We start from the raw sequence: 15,126 nt of genomic DNA, 5'->3' as shown, positions 1-15,126 counted from the left end.
ATGGGGTGTCCTGTGGGCAATCCCTTCCACCTTTCAGCCTCCAGCCTGTCCCTGTTCCCCATGGCATGCCCGCAGGTGGGCCCCAGACTGCAAATACCCATTGGGTCTGTGTCTCACTTTCCACACCCACAAAATAAAAATTGTGGTTCTACTGGATATCTACTGCAAACTAACTGGTACAGATAAGATATTTATTCTTAGTGTTACCACCATGGCAAATGGAGTGTCTAAATTGAAATGCATTTATTCAGGATTTATGGTACTAAGGATGTAGAAGGGTTCACAGAACCTATTATCATCCTATCATCCTATTATCTATCAAAGCAATGCAACTAAAAAATTTCCAGCCTAAATAAAGTTGGGGATTGAGCAGCTGAAATGCTGCTGGCCAACATTTTAAGGCCTTAACCATCAAGGTCTTATGAACTGAGGCTGCTTACATAGACTGGTTTTCTTTCAAGGCCATTTCAGAAGTATCTCCCCAATTCAGTCATTTTACATGTGAGCAAGAGTCAATTTTTTTCTCTACTTTAGGTCTGAAATTTGCTGATCGGGAATTGAACCTGGGGGCTTTTATTTACAGGTCACTGAATTTGATCAACAGCTGGTCTTTAAGGGAAGAGATCAAAACATGCACAATACAGTAATCAAGTCCAGATGTTGTCTAGAAGACAAGCTCCAGTTCTAGCAGGAATTAATTAAGCAAAGTCTTACAAGCTGTGTCATAAGGAAACCAGATGAAAACAACTGCCCCTGTGTTTTTTTGTTTAAAAAATGCAACAAACATTTTGAAACAACTGACCGCATTTTGGCTACAAATAGTTCAGTGAAATAAAACTTGCTTTTGGGTGCCCCAGTTAATGATTTACTGGTACAACCTGCTGGCAGTAAGCCCAGTTTAGATAGTGTTGGAAAAATGCCAAACATCCACACTGCATTCACCACAGAGCCTGTGAAACAAACTGTCGCTGGGTGTAGGGAAGGCTGAGCCAGGAAATGCATTGTTTGGGATCCACAGGATCCCAGCTCTCAAAGGCATCCCCCAGAGAGGAGTAAACTTCTTTCCTAGAGTAGTCATCCCCTTATATGTTATATCCTTAGGGTGTTTACTCTGCCACTGCACTTCTTTCAACAGGTCAAGTATATAAATAAAAATAAAATTAAAAGGCTAGGTGGGCAAAATATTATGCAAAGGATCTGCCAGGGAAAGAAGGACTGCTTGGGAGCCTTTCCCTGCCCTCTCAGATGTGTCAGCCTGGGAAATCCCACACAGGGGAAATATGGTCAGTGTAGGTGGCCACAGCAATTTGATGTAAATGTATCACAGCAGGCATAGCCCATAAATGGGATCTCCTGTGGCCCAAACATGGGATAGAGCTCAGATTTGTGAATTGTATTGAATACATTTGTCTTTTAATGTTGCAGTTTGGGAAGAATGAAAGATTATCTAGTACATCTGCATTTAATCTATTCTGTGTAGGATTTTGTTGGTATGCCTCATGAATACAGGTGACCTGCACCTTTTCTTAAACAGAAACTGATCATATTTCTAATTTTTTAATTGCAAATTCCATGCATGAGGTATAAGGAAGAAAGAAACATGAAACCACAGCCAAAGAAGAGCAGAATCTTGACTTCAGCCAAACTCTATATCCCTTGCGGAGAATTGTTACATTTTTAACAGAAAGTAATAAGAAGTGAATTTGTCATCAGATATAAGGCATGCAGATGGGAAAGTCAGCATGGGAGGATTTCTTTTCCTTCATATCAACTGAGGAAGAGTTTCAACTTAATAAATACATTTTAAGGCGTGATGGGAAAATCTGAGTGAAAAAACTCGTAGGAGTTTATCAAAAAACAAACACCCCAGTGTTAACTTTCGCTCTGTGTAGATAGCATACATTTCCCTTTCCCAGTATTTGTATAATTATGAGTGACTCATTCAAGCCCTGATCCTACAGACCAAGATTAAATCCCAAAAGAGGGTTTAATCCATGTCAATAATTAAATCCACATTTCTGTCTCATGGCTGAATGAGACCCGTTTGCAGGGAAGCTTCAACACCACCGCCAAACCAAGAAATTGCTCATCAGCCTGAGCCACCAAGTTACAGAACAGAAGATTTCAAAGCAATTTGGTTCAGCTTCCCTGATGCTTCTGGGACTGAACAAATAAAACCACTGAAGCAAACTCTGTTTTCTTTGAATGCTTCAAGGCAGGGAAAGAAATGGAAAGACTGTGGAATAAATGGATTTGATTATTTTCCATTTCTGTTGATCTGATAACGTTTTAGATGTTTGGCAAAAAAAGCTTATGGCTGGATATTCCATTTTATGAGAAGTTTGAGGCAAGGAGGTTCCAAGCAGGTAACTGCAGCTTTGGAGGATTTTTCTACACTCTACACATTATTGTGGATACAGGTGTTTTCCTTAGCTGCAGTGGCAGAACACCCATGGTAACCCTTCAGCCCCTCGTATTAGCCTGAGCTTCCTTCTCTAAGTCTTGCTACAGATGCCTGAGGTATTTGGCAGGGTTTGGAGTTTCCTAGTTGTACTTTTTTTTCATAGGAAAATTCAACTCTAGTGCAGCATCTGCTTCTTAACAAGGCAATGTCTTCTTTTCCTGCCAATGTGAAAAGAACCTTAAAGACAACCCCATCACAGGAACAGCTTTTCTGCTGCTTGTGACTCATCACTTAGTGCTCAGAACCAAGGGCCTCTTTTCAACTAAATCACAACACCCAATGAAAGCATTCTGATAAATTAAATTACGGAAATGCTTAATTAAAAGAGGTTCACTCAAATAGCATTACATATAATTTCAGCCAATGGTTAACCTTAGTATGGAATAATAGAATAAATATAAACTGAATTGCCAACGCTAACAGAAGAACGGAAAAACATGAAAACGGTCTCAGAGGCCAGCACCGTGTACTCCAAAATTGGTTCCCTGGGGTGGCACATCTTGGTTCAGGGTGAGGGCCAGCAGGTTTCTGCCGCAGGACCTGTTTGGCTGGCTCGGTTTGCAGCGGGTGTTGAGAGGAGCAAACCGTGTCCTTCGGGACCAGCTGCCGACACGTGTGCCCCGAGCGGACCAGCACGGCTGCAGGGAGCGCGGGCAGCGCCGTGCCTGGGGCAGGGGCGGCGGCCGCGGCTGGCAGAGCACCCAAAGCACGGCGCAGTCTGTTTCCATGAGCCACGCGGGTGAGGGGCATGGCCGAGGCTGCATCATGCCAAGCCAAAGGCAACAGGGATAGTACGTGGTTAGGTGGGACCTCACCTGCAGACTTGGGGCAGACAGGAGCACAGAGGGCTGAGGGGAGCAGGGGGACCGGGAGGGTGCCTGGCCGGGGCGGGAGCGCCGCCGCTGCCGGTGCCGCTGCCGGAGCCGCCGCTGCCGTCGGGCCGGTGCCGGTGCCGGTGGCCCGGCCCTGGCGGCCGCCGGACTACGAGTCCCAGCGTGCCCGGCAGGCCGGGCCGCGCTGCGCAGCCGCCGCGCCGGGCACCCACCTGCAGCCGCCGGCGCTGGGCTCGGGGCGCGGAGGGGCGCAGGCGGCGCCGGGCTCGGGCGCGGAGCGGCGCAGGCGGCGGCGGCCAGGCCCGGGCCCGCGGCGGGGTAAGGCGGCGGCCGGGCCGGGCGGGACGCGGGGCGGCATCGCCCGCGGGGCTGCGCGGGGCTGCGCGCACTGCGGGGCGGGCGGGGCGGGGCGCGGCGGCTGCGGCGGAGCATCCCCGGCGCCGGGCGCGGATGCGGGGCGGCCCCGAGCCGAGCCCAGCCGCGCCCCGGGCTCGCCGCAGGAGCCGTGCGGGGCACGGCGGGTTCGGCCGGGCGGCCCCGCCACGCCCGCGCTCGGCGGCGAACGCGGCGCCTGCCCCGGCCGCCTCCGGCACCTCCGCAGCTTTGACAGGCGAGTGCGCGCCTTTCATCGCGGAGCGCTCGCACCTCCGGGTCACGCGTGGGAGGACAGAAATTAGATGGGGCAGTTGAATAAAATACGCGAAGGAGGTGTTTGTGTCAGTGATGATGAGCTGCCCCTCCCTGGAGATCCCTGCCTTTTGTATGTCACAGACGCAGCAGCACCGGCGGAGGGTGGTTCTGCTCCGCCGCCGGGCAGCGGCTCGGAACAAACGAACCAATGACAGGGGCAGGGATACAACCCTGCGTTAGGAAGTTTAGGAACATTTCAAGGTCCTGAGGAGCAAAGCGTACCCTCAAAACCTGTACATTAGCATTAAATATCACATACTGGCTGTTCTGTCATTTTTAATTAAAAATTATCAGGGTGCCCTAATTCAAGGGGATTTGCTTTAATGGAAACGATGGGGGAATTTCGTCTGCCAGAGTAAAAATCCACAACTGATCAATGAGAAACATGTAAAGATAACTGAGGACTATAAACACCAAAAAGTAAATGACAACTGGTTAGATTAACATTACAATCCTGAGCTTAGCAATGACATATACTTCTGAAAATAATTCTAACATTATTACTAAGGAGACAAATTCAGAAATGAATCAATATCAAATATAAATTTTAAAATAATTGGAAGAAGTAATTATATTGTTATACCATGAATGATACACTGTACAGATCTATGCTTTTGAAAGTGCTTAGTAGAGGAAACCATCAGGTTATTGAGTTGCTTATTTGTAGTAAATAGATGCAATCTTTCAATTTCTTACCATATAGAAGCTTTTCTTTACCTGATTATTCTCAGAAATTGTCCTTGAAACTTCCTCTGTTCTTTACTCTTGGAGAGAGGAACATGTAATGGGAAAGAAACCCCTGGGATGAGCTGGCCTAGTACTATAGACATCACATCCTCTAATTTTTTGCAAGGGATAGTTACTAGAAAACTGAACTCAGGCTCGGGGGTGCAGGGTGATGTCCCACTGAATTACACTGACAATATCACAGACCTTTCCATGTTATTCTGCACTCATTTGCTGCCTAACATCTACCTGCCTTTGTGCTGGTGCTTTGCACTGTGCACATCTTAACTGGTTTCCACTATTGAGATTTTTACCACTGGTAAGAAAAACGAAGACTTATGTGACTCATTTTAGTGGCTTCACCTACCTAAATTCTTCATGTGTCTTTTTTCCCATTTATCCAGCTTGGTTGTATGTCTGAACTCAGACAGTACCCTCTCTCACCTTGAAATCTAAATAATTTTGTTCAAAGTGCTGTGCTTTGCTGTCTGATTGCATACCTTTTCTTCCTTCTCTAAATTAATATAATTTCCAGTATTTTACAACTTCTGGCAAACAATGTTTATACCTTTCTGCTGTTAGTAATCTGTTTTAGGGGTTTTTTTTGGTAGTATTCCTATGTTATTGAGCCTCCTAGTTTGATGGCTTCCTGTAATTGAGGTGGCTGGGCAGGCTTTTGCACTGAGAGCCCTCAGGGCAGCATCCTGTAGCCACAGGTAATTGCACGTGGAAGGTTAATAGTGGGGTGAATGCCTATGCTCTGCTTACTGACCACAGCAGACAAGTGCAGTGGTGGCCTCTGTTTAACAGAGCGGTTTGGTCATCATTATTTGGTGCCCCAGAAATCTGTGAATGTAGTTTTTAAATCCTTCTTTCAAGGAGCACCTGGAACTGAGTGTCCAGCTGCTATGCTAAAATAGGGAAATCTGAGAACAGTGGTGACAAAAAGGTAGCACTTGGTTTGTTATCTGCTGGCAGCACAGGTGGAACAGTGCTCGAGTTTATGTTACTCAGTGTCCTTTTTTCCTATTGATGTTTCCAACATGTGGGAAACAAACACTGGTGTTGTGGTTTCCAGGGCTGGTCTGATCTATTTCGTTGTAAAAATAAAAAGTCAATTTCCAGGTAATTCCTTCTCCTGTTTGTTGTTTCAGCTGTTGGGATGTGCACATCCTGCATGGTTCCTGGCTTTGGCTTACTGATAAAATGCAAACAATGTTGGTAGTTATGATGTCTCCGTACATTGTAATGAGAAAAAGCAGCTTAGGAAAGATGCAAAAAGAGGTTTATTTAGAAGGTACCTAGCAGTGGTCACTATTCATGATCTCAGTTCTTCAGTCATTAGTACATGCTCTTACCCATCCTTTGGATTGATCTGCTGTGTTTTCCCTTGGAGTATGCTGTTCATTTCAAAGATCCATTTAAATGTACACGATGTCCATGGAAGAAGGGACCCACAGCCAAAGGAAAAGCTGTCCAATGCCTGACACTTGGAAGATGGTTCAGTTCCTGATCTTGCCACAGACTTCCCATTTGACCTTGTGCAAGGCATTTCTTTCTCCTGCCAGGGCAGTGGAGAGGCTCTCATGTGGCTGATGTGTTCAGGGCTCCACAGCAGCTGGTTCCATGCAAATAGGATTGGTCAAGGAGGATACCAGGACCTTTGCTTTGCCTTTGCTTTGCCTTTGCTTTGCCTTTGGTTTGCCTTTCCAAGTTTGCCTCTGTGCAAAGCTGCAGGTACTTCCTACCCCCGTGTGTGCTTTGCATTCGTGCTAGATGTGCTGATTGCAAGGACTACAGTTCTTTACACAACAAAGGGGACTCTGAACTGGATGAGGACACCTTGTAAACATCACAGCTATTCCTGTAATGTGCATGATCCGTGTTCCACTGAGGACCACAGAGCCATGGGCTGCTGTGTCACAGGGCTGGGGGATGTCAGCTCTGGGGCAGTGCTTTCCAGGGGCACAGATCTTTACCTGCTCAGGTAAATCAGCACCTCTCTGCTGCAACCCGCAGAGTCTGGTGGTTACTGAAGGTGGTTAAAATACCATTGGTGCCCACAGAAGATAATGAGGCCATTTTCTTCTGCTGGCTATCGAATGGGCACTTACCCAAGGGCCCATCAGTCAGCCACCACTGGTACAGCTCAGCAGCAGGGTGTTTCTGTTCACGTCAGAGTGAAGCACACGGATGACAAATTGTGGGTGGAGCTGCCACTTCATCGTCTGTTTTGCCTATATAAAAAGACTCTGTCCTCCACGATTCTCAGCCAAGCACTTCACACCGCCCTTGTTTCAGAGAGTGACTGTTATGTTTTTATCTTAGAAGAGCTAATTAACATTGCAAAGATTTTCAAACCATCCCTTAAGTTCTGTAAAGGGAAGAACCCTACCTGCCAGTTCTGCCAAGCTACCTGCTGCAATGAGCAGGATTGTTTCATTAGTTCATAACTGAACTTTCCCCATCTAGAAACAAAGGGGAATGTTCATCTGCAAGGGACAGGACAGACAAATAGGTCTCTGGTGTTTTCCTGTGCTTGATGCATCACTGAAATGTCAGACCTCCATGCACAATCCCACCAATGTCTGCAAGGCTTACATTTGTTCTGTCATCCTCTGCTTGGAGGTAGGAATTGAGTGATTTAAAGGTTGGATTTATTTAAGTAAGATTTAAATCATCTTATGGTCACTGTATAATTAATCATCATATGTTTGTCTGGAAACAATTCTAATGGTTATTATCTAAAAATATCATGATACCCAGAAACAAACTATAAATTCATCAGGCATTGTAAAGAAATGCTTCCTTTCCAGGACTCAGTTTCATGCTTTGAATGATTATGAGTAATACCACTAATGTTATTTTAGAAATAATCAGAAATTGGTCATTATGTAACATTCTGCATCAGTGGGAGAAGCATCAATGTTTCATCTTTCTTTAATCACCAGGGAAAAACCTTTCATATTATCTGAATCAGAGGGAGAACATCCCTTTATATCTTCTATAAAGAATGGTGCTTTCATATGGATAATTTTGCAGTATGAGTGGTGGTTATTTTTTTATAGAGGGCATGACTGAAGTCCCATTACAGTGAATTAATGTCTCACATTTTATTTGCATGGAAGTTATCAGTCCCCATTTGAGCAGCCAACTGTGATGTAAACTATAGAGCAGCATAAACATTACCAAGGTTCATAATGCCACATCCAATTATCAAGTGGAGTTTTTCATCACTGATTATCCTAAAAATTCAGGCATAGTCTAATATTAGGACAACATAATTGTTAATTATTCACTGCTATCTACATAGAACTAAACCAGTTGCTGGAAACAGAGCATGAAGTAACCCTACATTAGCTCTGGAGAAAAACAGCATTTAAATATTCAGAGATCTCCCTGTATACATCCCCCATATGGTCACGGTTAGAAAGTACATTGGTATATTTGTCCTGCCTTTTAAGTATAAAAATTACAAAGGAACCTTATTTATATGTCAGACAATGGAGTATTTCTAATTATTATGTTTTTTGAGTTTGAGCTTTTAGCAGTTCAGCTTTATTTTTCATAGACATTGCCAGACAGCAGAGATGTTCCCTGTCTGGCACTGGATTCTGAGTGCTGGTGGGGACACTCCCTTGCCTGGACAGCATGGGACAATCATCCTCCCTCTACTGAGCATCTGCTTGTGCTGCACAAACACGGCTCTTAATCATAATGGCCCCAATCCTATTTATTTGGTCCAGTATCAATTTAACTTGGGGTTAATTCCACCTGGTTTTTATTTTCATGTTTAGCTACAGGAGTCTATTTAAAGAAAGAGATTTTTTTTCCACACTTACAGATCAGTTTCACAACTATTTTTCAAAACACAAATATCCACCACTGTGGATACAGAGATAGTTTAAAATAGGTCATGCATCAGGATTTCCTTTCTAAAGATCAGTTGCCATGATTTGCAAAAATGAGAACAATTTCTCCAACCTGATTATAAAAAATACCTCGTTTTTTCAATAAAAATGCAAAGAACTGTCAATAGATTATTTCCCATTCATTGCATCTCTCTATACTTCATAATGCACATTGCCATGCAGCTTCAGTCTTAGCTTGTACACACTATCAAACCTGGAAATTCACATCCTCTGTATCACAGTATTGTCCTCTCTGCAGGACCCCAGAGGCAGATGTTTCTCTGAGTGTGTAGTCTGTGTTTCAGATAGCAGGAGTGACCTGAAGTGCCTTTGTAGCTGCTGGTCCACACAAGGTTCTACAATTCAGGTTTTCCAGCATTTCCTAAGGGATCCAAGCAAATGCAAGTGGGAGCCCTGTGACATTCAACATTAATTCAGCAGAGGAGTGATTCACTCTCAGAAAGAAACATCTGTATCAGCAGTAGATTACAACAATGTTATGGTATCAGCAGAAACCACAGCTTGGCTCCTCTAGAAAGCCCTTTCAGAAGTGTGTAAGCATAACAAAAAAGTACTTATGGAGCATGGCAAGGTACAGAGGGGTTATGTCACAGCAGGTGTTAACTGCACTGAGCAATAATGATTTTATGTAGGCTGACTAATGACACCCTTTTTCTCTTTGAAAACATGGTTTGAATCCTGATGTTGACAGGAATAGGTGAAAAGCTGCCCCAAATAAAACTGTGTGCATTTCTTTCTTTAGAAGGAATCAGAAATACAGCTATAGCAAGGGGTTCTTTGAAGCTCACTCTGAAACCTCTGTGCTCCACAAAGGTTTAAAAGTAGCACATGGGCAGCAGAAATGCCTCTGACAGTTCTGCCCCATCCAGAATAAGCACAGATCTCACCTGTTGGCCTTTGCTGTTTAACATGGGGGCTTAGGCCCATGAGATGCTGCACACTGAAACTCAGTGGGGAAAAATAAATGGGATTTGTGCTCCCCCATTCCTTAACCTCTTTCACTCTTCCCAGTAGGTCTGAAGGGAAACTGCACAGTGTTGTCTGTGGTCCCTCCTCCTGCTTCCCTCAGTGTCCCTAATGCAGTGTAACATCCAAGTGTGTTGCCTCGGGGGTCAGATTGGACATTCCCTTCTGCTGTGGGACACCTGAGCTGCTTTTGTGTGCTCAAAATGACAGCAGCAGGGAGCTCTGGGTTAGAGCTGCTTTTTTAACTAATGAAAGCTTTCATACAGTAATCATAACAAAGCAAATCCAGTGGATGTAGTATGCAAGAAGTAGTTGTGCGTGCTCAGGCTACAGTAAAGAGCTGCACAGACAGGATATGGCTCTGTTTACATACACAAAATTAACAGTATCAGATCCAATTAGGAAGGCAGAGATCCTTATCACCACATTAGACAGCAGTTTCTAGAGTGTGTGAATCAAGAGTTGAGCATTTCCTTCCCGGTCTGACAGATGCTGAACTGTTGAACTTGTTCCCTTGGTTTGTGATGCTGTGGCTGTGGTGAAAGGTCGATAGCATAAACCCAGGACATGAGCAATGGGTGTTCCAGCCCAGCCTGCAGCAGCCTGTGCAGCAGCGTGAAAGCTCCAGAAAAGCTTTTCTGCTTTCAGGGATTGTGGACAAAGAAATTCCCTAAGCAGTGCCTTCTGCTTTTGTTCAATCAAAAAAGAGTAGGATTCTGTTGTGAAAGGGAAAATGTTAAGGGAATCTCTGTTGCAAATGTGTGCAGGCAAGAAAAGCATGATTTCAGGCTCTTCCATGCACTATCAATGTAATAAGGGTTATTCAACACAGCTCTTCATGCTGTGAGAGAAGTTAGGCTGATACATCTGTAATACTTGGGTTTGAATTTCCCTTTGGGATATCCCTGCTAAACAGGATCAAACACCTTCTGTTTTTAATAATTAGAAGTCACAATATTGAGAGGTGTCACCTGTTCAGAGTGTCTGCTGGCACATCTTCCCTGCATGGCTGAGCACTTGGGCAGTTCACAAAGACTTTGGGGCTGTCTGGTGCACACAGTCATACCCTGCAGTGCCTCCCCCTGCACTGGAGCAGCTTTGCAGAGCCAGAGCAGCTCTCAGACCCATGGCCCTGCAGATCCCAGTGACACAATCCCTCCCTGGAACCCTGCAGTGCTGCACATCCCAGGCACAGGTCCTGCCACCAGGTGTCCTGCACAACTGCACTGCTGACCCTCAGCCAGGAAACTCCCTTGGGCTCTTACAAGTTGCTTTTTCCTACAATATTTAATTACCCTTGCCTTGGGATTACATTTCTGTCTTTTCCAGGGATGTGATTAAACTCTAATAAAATAACCATTTAAATAGTTTTAGAAAGCTGTAATCCCCTCAAAGAATTTTTTTAGCTCCGTTAATGACTGCCAGCTGAAATATTGTGTTTGTAATGAGTTTATCCAAAGGAACTTAGAGAAGGCACCTGATGCCTTAGTGTAGAATGTTGTACTGCAGCTCAGTTTGGTTTTACAGTTTAAACAAATGTACTTACCATTTTTAAATAAAATGCTTTCATTATTTAACAAACAATTTTGATTTAAAAGTGCATGGCTTAAACACATATCAAACTGGTGTTCTTAACCATGAAGTACACAAACACATTAGCTCTTTTGTACTGTTTTTGGCCAAAATATCCCCTACATTCATCTCATATGATGAAATTTTGGTATTATAAGAAAATTTCACAACAATTGTAACTTTGTGAAACATCAGATGTTGACTACCTCCCTACAACACACTCTTAATTTAAAGAATGACATCTGGAATGGCTTGATGATGATGTTGTGCTGGGAAAACTGCAGCCACAAACAGAACAGGAATAAGGAAAAAAAGAAAGTGTATAGGCAAAATAATGATTTTTCTTTATCTATAGGAATAGGATATTTAAATGTTTCAGGTTAAGCCTTAATGTGCCTTGGAGTAATCTTAGAATTCCAGGTATTTCAAATTTGTAAATCCACTGATTATTCCCTTCCCTTTCAATAGGTTGCTGATTTCTAGTCTTTTTGATCAATAGAAAAATGAGGTGTGTTTTAATATTTAGTATTGAAATAGTGAAACTAGTAAGTAGATGAAATCTTTTCATTTGGATTTGGAATAAAAGAAAAGCAAAAATCAGGCTCCCAGCTCATATGACAAGGAACAGAACCCACATGGATTTTATCAGCTTATGACAACTAAAAACCTGGCCAAAGGAAAATAGGTTTGGAGTTGATACGTATGTCAGTGGTAGGTGCCAGTTGGCTGGTTCAGCCAGAACTCTGAAATTTGTGAATGCAAAAACTCAGCTGTAAAACTGCAGAGATAACTGTGTCATTTGGAGAGTGCTGGTGCTGCTGTGGGAGCCTGGGCACACTTGGGAGGGCCTGGAGCACAATGAAAGTCCTCAGTTAATGGTGTTTCTGATCAGAAGTTAATTCTCTTTCACTCAATCCCTTTACAGGCTGATTCTGGTTCTAGAATTTGCTCTGGACAAGAAAAAAAAAGAGCAAGTAAAGACAGAGAGTCCTTTGTCATAGTGTCATATGACAGATAATATGACAATGACTGTTGTGGTCATGCAAATGAGATCTCCTTGTTCCCGGCCGGCTGGGATCATCCAACAAGGAATCATACTCAAATTTTAAAACTAGAAGAGTTTATGAAACACTAAATCCATATTTTTTCGTGACTGTTTTGAACTTCTGCAGGTCCCTCATGTCACAGACAATTACAGATAATATTTTGAGCTATAACTCAAAATATTATCTCCTCACTCCAAGAATTTTGATGCTAAGTGCTATCATTTGTATCCAAACATGCTGAAGTAACACTAACTACCAGTGTACCTGAAAGATGCTTAGGTAACCAGAATGTGCCAAAAAGCCAGCCAAGATGATGTGGGTTAGCTTTTAGCTGCCAGCAAAGCTGGGATAAAACAGAATACTTCAAGGCATAGCATTTTGGTTTTTGTTTGTCAGTGCTGGACTGTTGTCTGTGGCTCTACCACTTTGCTTCTGGCCAAAAGAGCAAACAGACACTGTTTCCAAGCAAATGAAATAAACCAGCTATATTTCTATGAAAAAGAAACAGTTGCTAGTATTTTCCTTATCTTTGTCTGGGAGCTGCTGTTTGCTGCTGTCCCCAAGAACCCGTCCTTGCTGTTCCCTGGCCACTGCTGCCCAGGACGTCTCACACCCCCTGTGCTGTGCCAGGACATCTTGCTGCTTTGTTTTCATTAGTGAGTGTCACTGTGACCCTCAGCACGTGGGCTTTCCAGGGCTCTCAGCTCGATGGAGATGCTCACAATGCTTTATTGTTAGCAGAGCCGAGGAGCTCAGTGCCCCTGGATGGTGCAAACCCTGAGCAGCAGCAGCAGCAGCAGTGCAGCAGGCAGCAGTGCAGCAGTGCAGCAGGAGCCATGTCTCTGCCCTTCAGGAAGGAGCTGGAGAAGTACAAGAATATCAACGAAGATGAAATACTCAGCAAGCTCTCAGAGGATGAACTGAAGCAGCTGGAGCATGTTCTGGATGACCTTGATCCAGAGGTTAGTGGTGATCATTGCAACGCTGCCTGTTAGAAATGCCACACACTGCAGCATTTTTATTTGTATTCTGGTACTGTATTATATATATCTATATGTTACATTTAAGTTATAATAACTCATATATAAATAATCTGTTACTGTAGGGACAGTGTACCCTAAGGTATGAGCAGCTCAGCTGCAGACATTTTGGTTGTATTCCTGCTGTGATGTGCTGCTTTTCTAAAAGTCACTGTGCTCTTGGCCTATCCCATGTCTATTTAGACATGAGCTTGTCTGCAATCTAAATCTTTAATCATGTTGGCACACTGCAACACAATGAGAAGCTTTTTATGGCTGCTATTTCTGAGCACAGCAAAAAACAAACATAACTTGTGTTTATGGAGATCAGGTCTTTTGAACTTCTGAAATCTGTTGACCATGTAGTTCAGCACATATATTTTTAGCTGAAGAGAACATATTTGGGCATGATCAAGAAAAATAGGATTCAGCTACATGATTCTCATTTTCCAGAGAGTAAGAATTGTTGAGATATTTGAAGATATTCTCACAAAGAATTTAAAGATCTCTGGTCTGAGAACCACTCAATCCTACAATAATGAGGCTACAGTCACAGGCATGCAGGGAATTGTGACTGTACCTACCCAAAAATATTCAAACTGTTGTAGGAGTTTGAAAACTGGCAGATAAAGTGTTCTGTCTGGAGGCAGAATGAATTTGGAGAAACACAATAGACTTACAGATTCTGGTTCTATAGCACCAATTTGCCTGGAAATTAAGGGGGGATTTACTGTGATCTCCCTTCATGTTTCCATTTCCCACACTACTGCCACTTCTGCATTTTCTGGTATTTTCAGGTATCTGGCATCTCAAATGGAGACACAGAAACCATTAAAAAAGCAACACCAACCAACCAAATTAATCAGACTGCGGTGCATAATCAGACTACTGCATGTAGTTAATGCTACAAATGTGCAGTGGACTTGGAGCACTCTGGGCACATTTGTGCATGCACAGATAAAATGACTGATGACTTGAGTTCACTGGATGTGGGATATTCCAGGGTATTTGCCATGGGTCAGATTTACTGTGCATGTTCTGGCCAGTGGGAAATGTTTCTGCAGTACTCTGATGCACCTTCAACAGGCTGGCTTTACTGCACATGTACTGCAAGGTTCACCTGCCTGTATTTCCTTCTGGGATTTCCTGCACTGAGATGTGGGGCCTTATGCATATTCCTGTTACAGGATGCAGATGAACTCACAGGATCCCACAGCTATGTGTTGAAAGTGGGAATTATCTGCTGGCTTCCTCATACTCTGAATAGCTGAACTCTACCTTATTCACCAGTCTCTTTAGTGCATGCCATTCATTTCTGAATTCTGAGAGACATCTGCTTTAGCATGAAAGGAATTTTTTTTTAGTGATGGAAAAATGGTGAGGAAAAAGAGTAAAGGAAATGTTCAGAAAATGTGTCCTGGTCTAAATACCTGGACTGCAAACTCTGATTATAATATATGTAACAAAGGACTCTGACCTTACTTAGTTCTTTGGTGCTCTGACTGTGGATATGGTTAATAGAAATATTAATGGGCAGTAAATCAAGAAGGCTGAATGATATACTGGGTTTCATGGTTACATCTAGATAATGTGTGTTACTGCTATCACCCAAGAGCATTATGCAAAGAATGATTTCACTCAAACACCAGCAACACTGAGCTGAGGTTTGGAGCCCTGTGTGGAGCTGTCCCCTCTCCTGTGTGTGCCCCTCTCTCTCACAGAACGCGCTGCTCCCGGCGGGATTTCGGCAGAAGGACCAGACCACCAAAGCTGCCACGGGCCCCTTCGACAGAGAGCGCCTGCTCTCCTACCTGGAGAAACAAGCCCTGGAGCACAAGGACAGAGAGGACTTTGTACCCTTCACAGGGGAAAAGAAAG

At 43.8% G+C, this 15,126-nt stretch overlaps 1 protein-coding gene across 3 annotated transcripts in view; it reads left to right on the top strand.

Moving 5' to 3' along the window:
- The first annotated feature begins 2,812 nt into the window (after window positions 1–2,812).
- Window positions 2,813–15,126, top strand: part of LOC134558761 (tropomodulin-2) — a 34,872-nt gene continuing 22,558 nt past the window's right edge. The window contains exons 1-3 of one of the 3 annotated variants that reach the window (XM_063412953.1): window positions 2,813–3,203; window positions 12,971–13,191; window positions 14,970–15,126. In XM_063412953.1, coding sequence (XP_063269023.1) covers window positions 3,191–3,203; window positions 12,971–13,191; window positions 14,970–15,126 — 391 coding nt within the window. In that variant the 5' untranslated portion in view covers window positions 2,813–3,190. Of the gene's footprint in view, window positions 3,204–3,399; window positions 3,616–12,967; window positions 13,192–14,969 lie in introns of those variants that run through there. The other 2 variants (XM_063412952.1, XM_063412951.1) reach the window with 2 other exon arrangements.

The sequence above is a fragment of the Prinia subflava genome, chromosome 15, assembly GCF_021018805.1.
Source record: "Prinia subflava isolate CZ2003 ecotype Zambia chromosome 15, Cam_Psub_1.2, whole genome shotgun sequence".
Classification (NCBI taxonomy): domain Eukaryota; kingdom Metazoa; phylum Chordata; class Aves; order Passeriformes; family Cisticolidae; genus Prinia; species Prinia subflava.
This window is presented reverse-complemented; position numbering and strand designations above follow the sequence as displayed.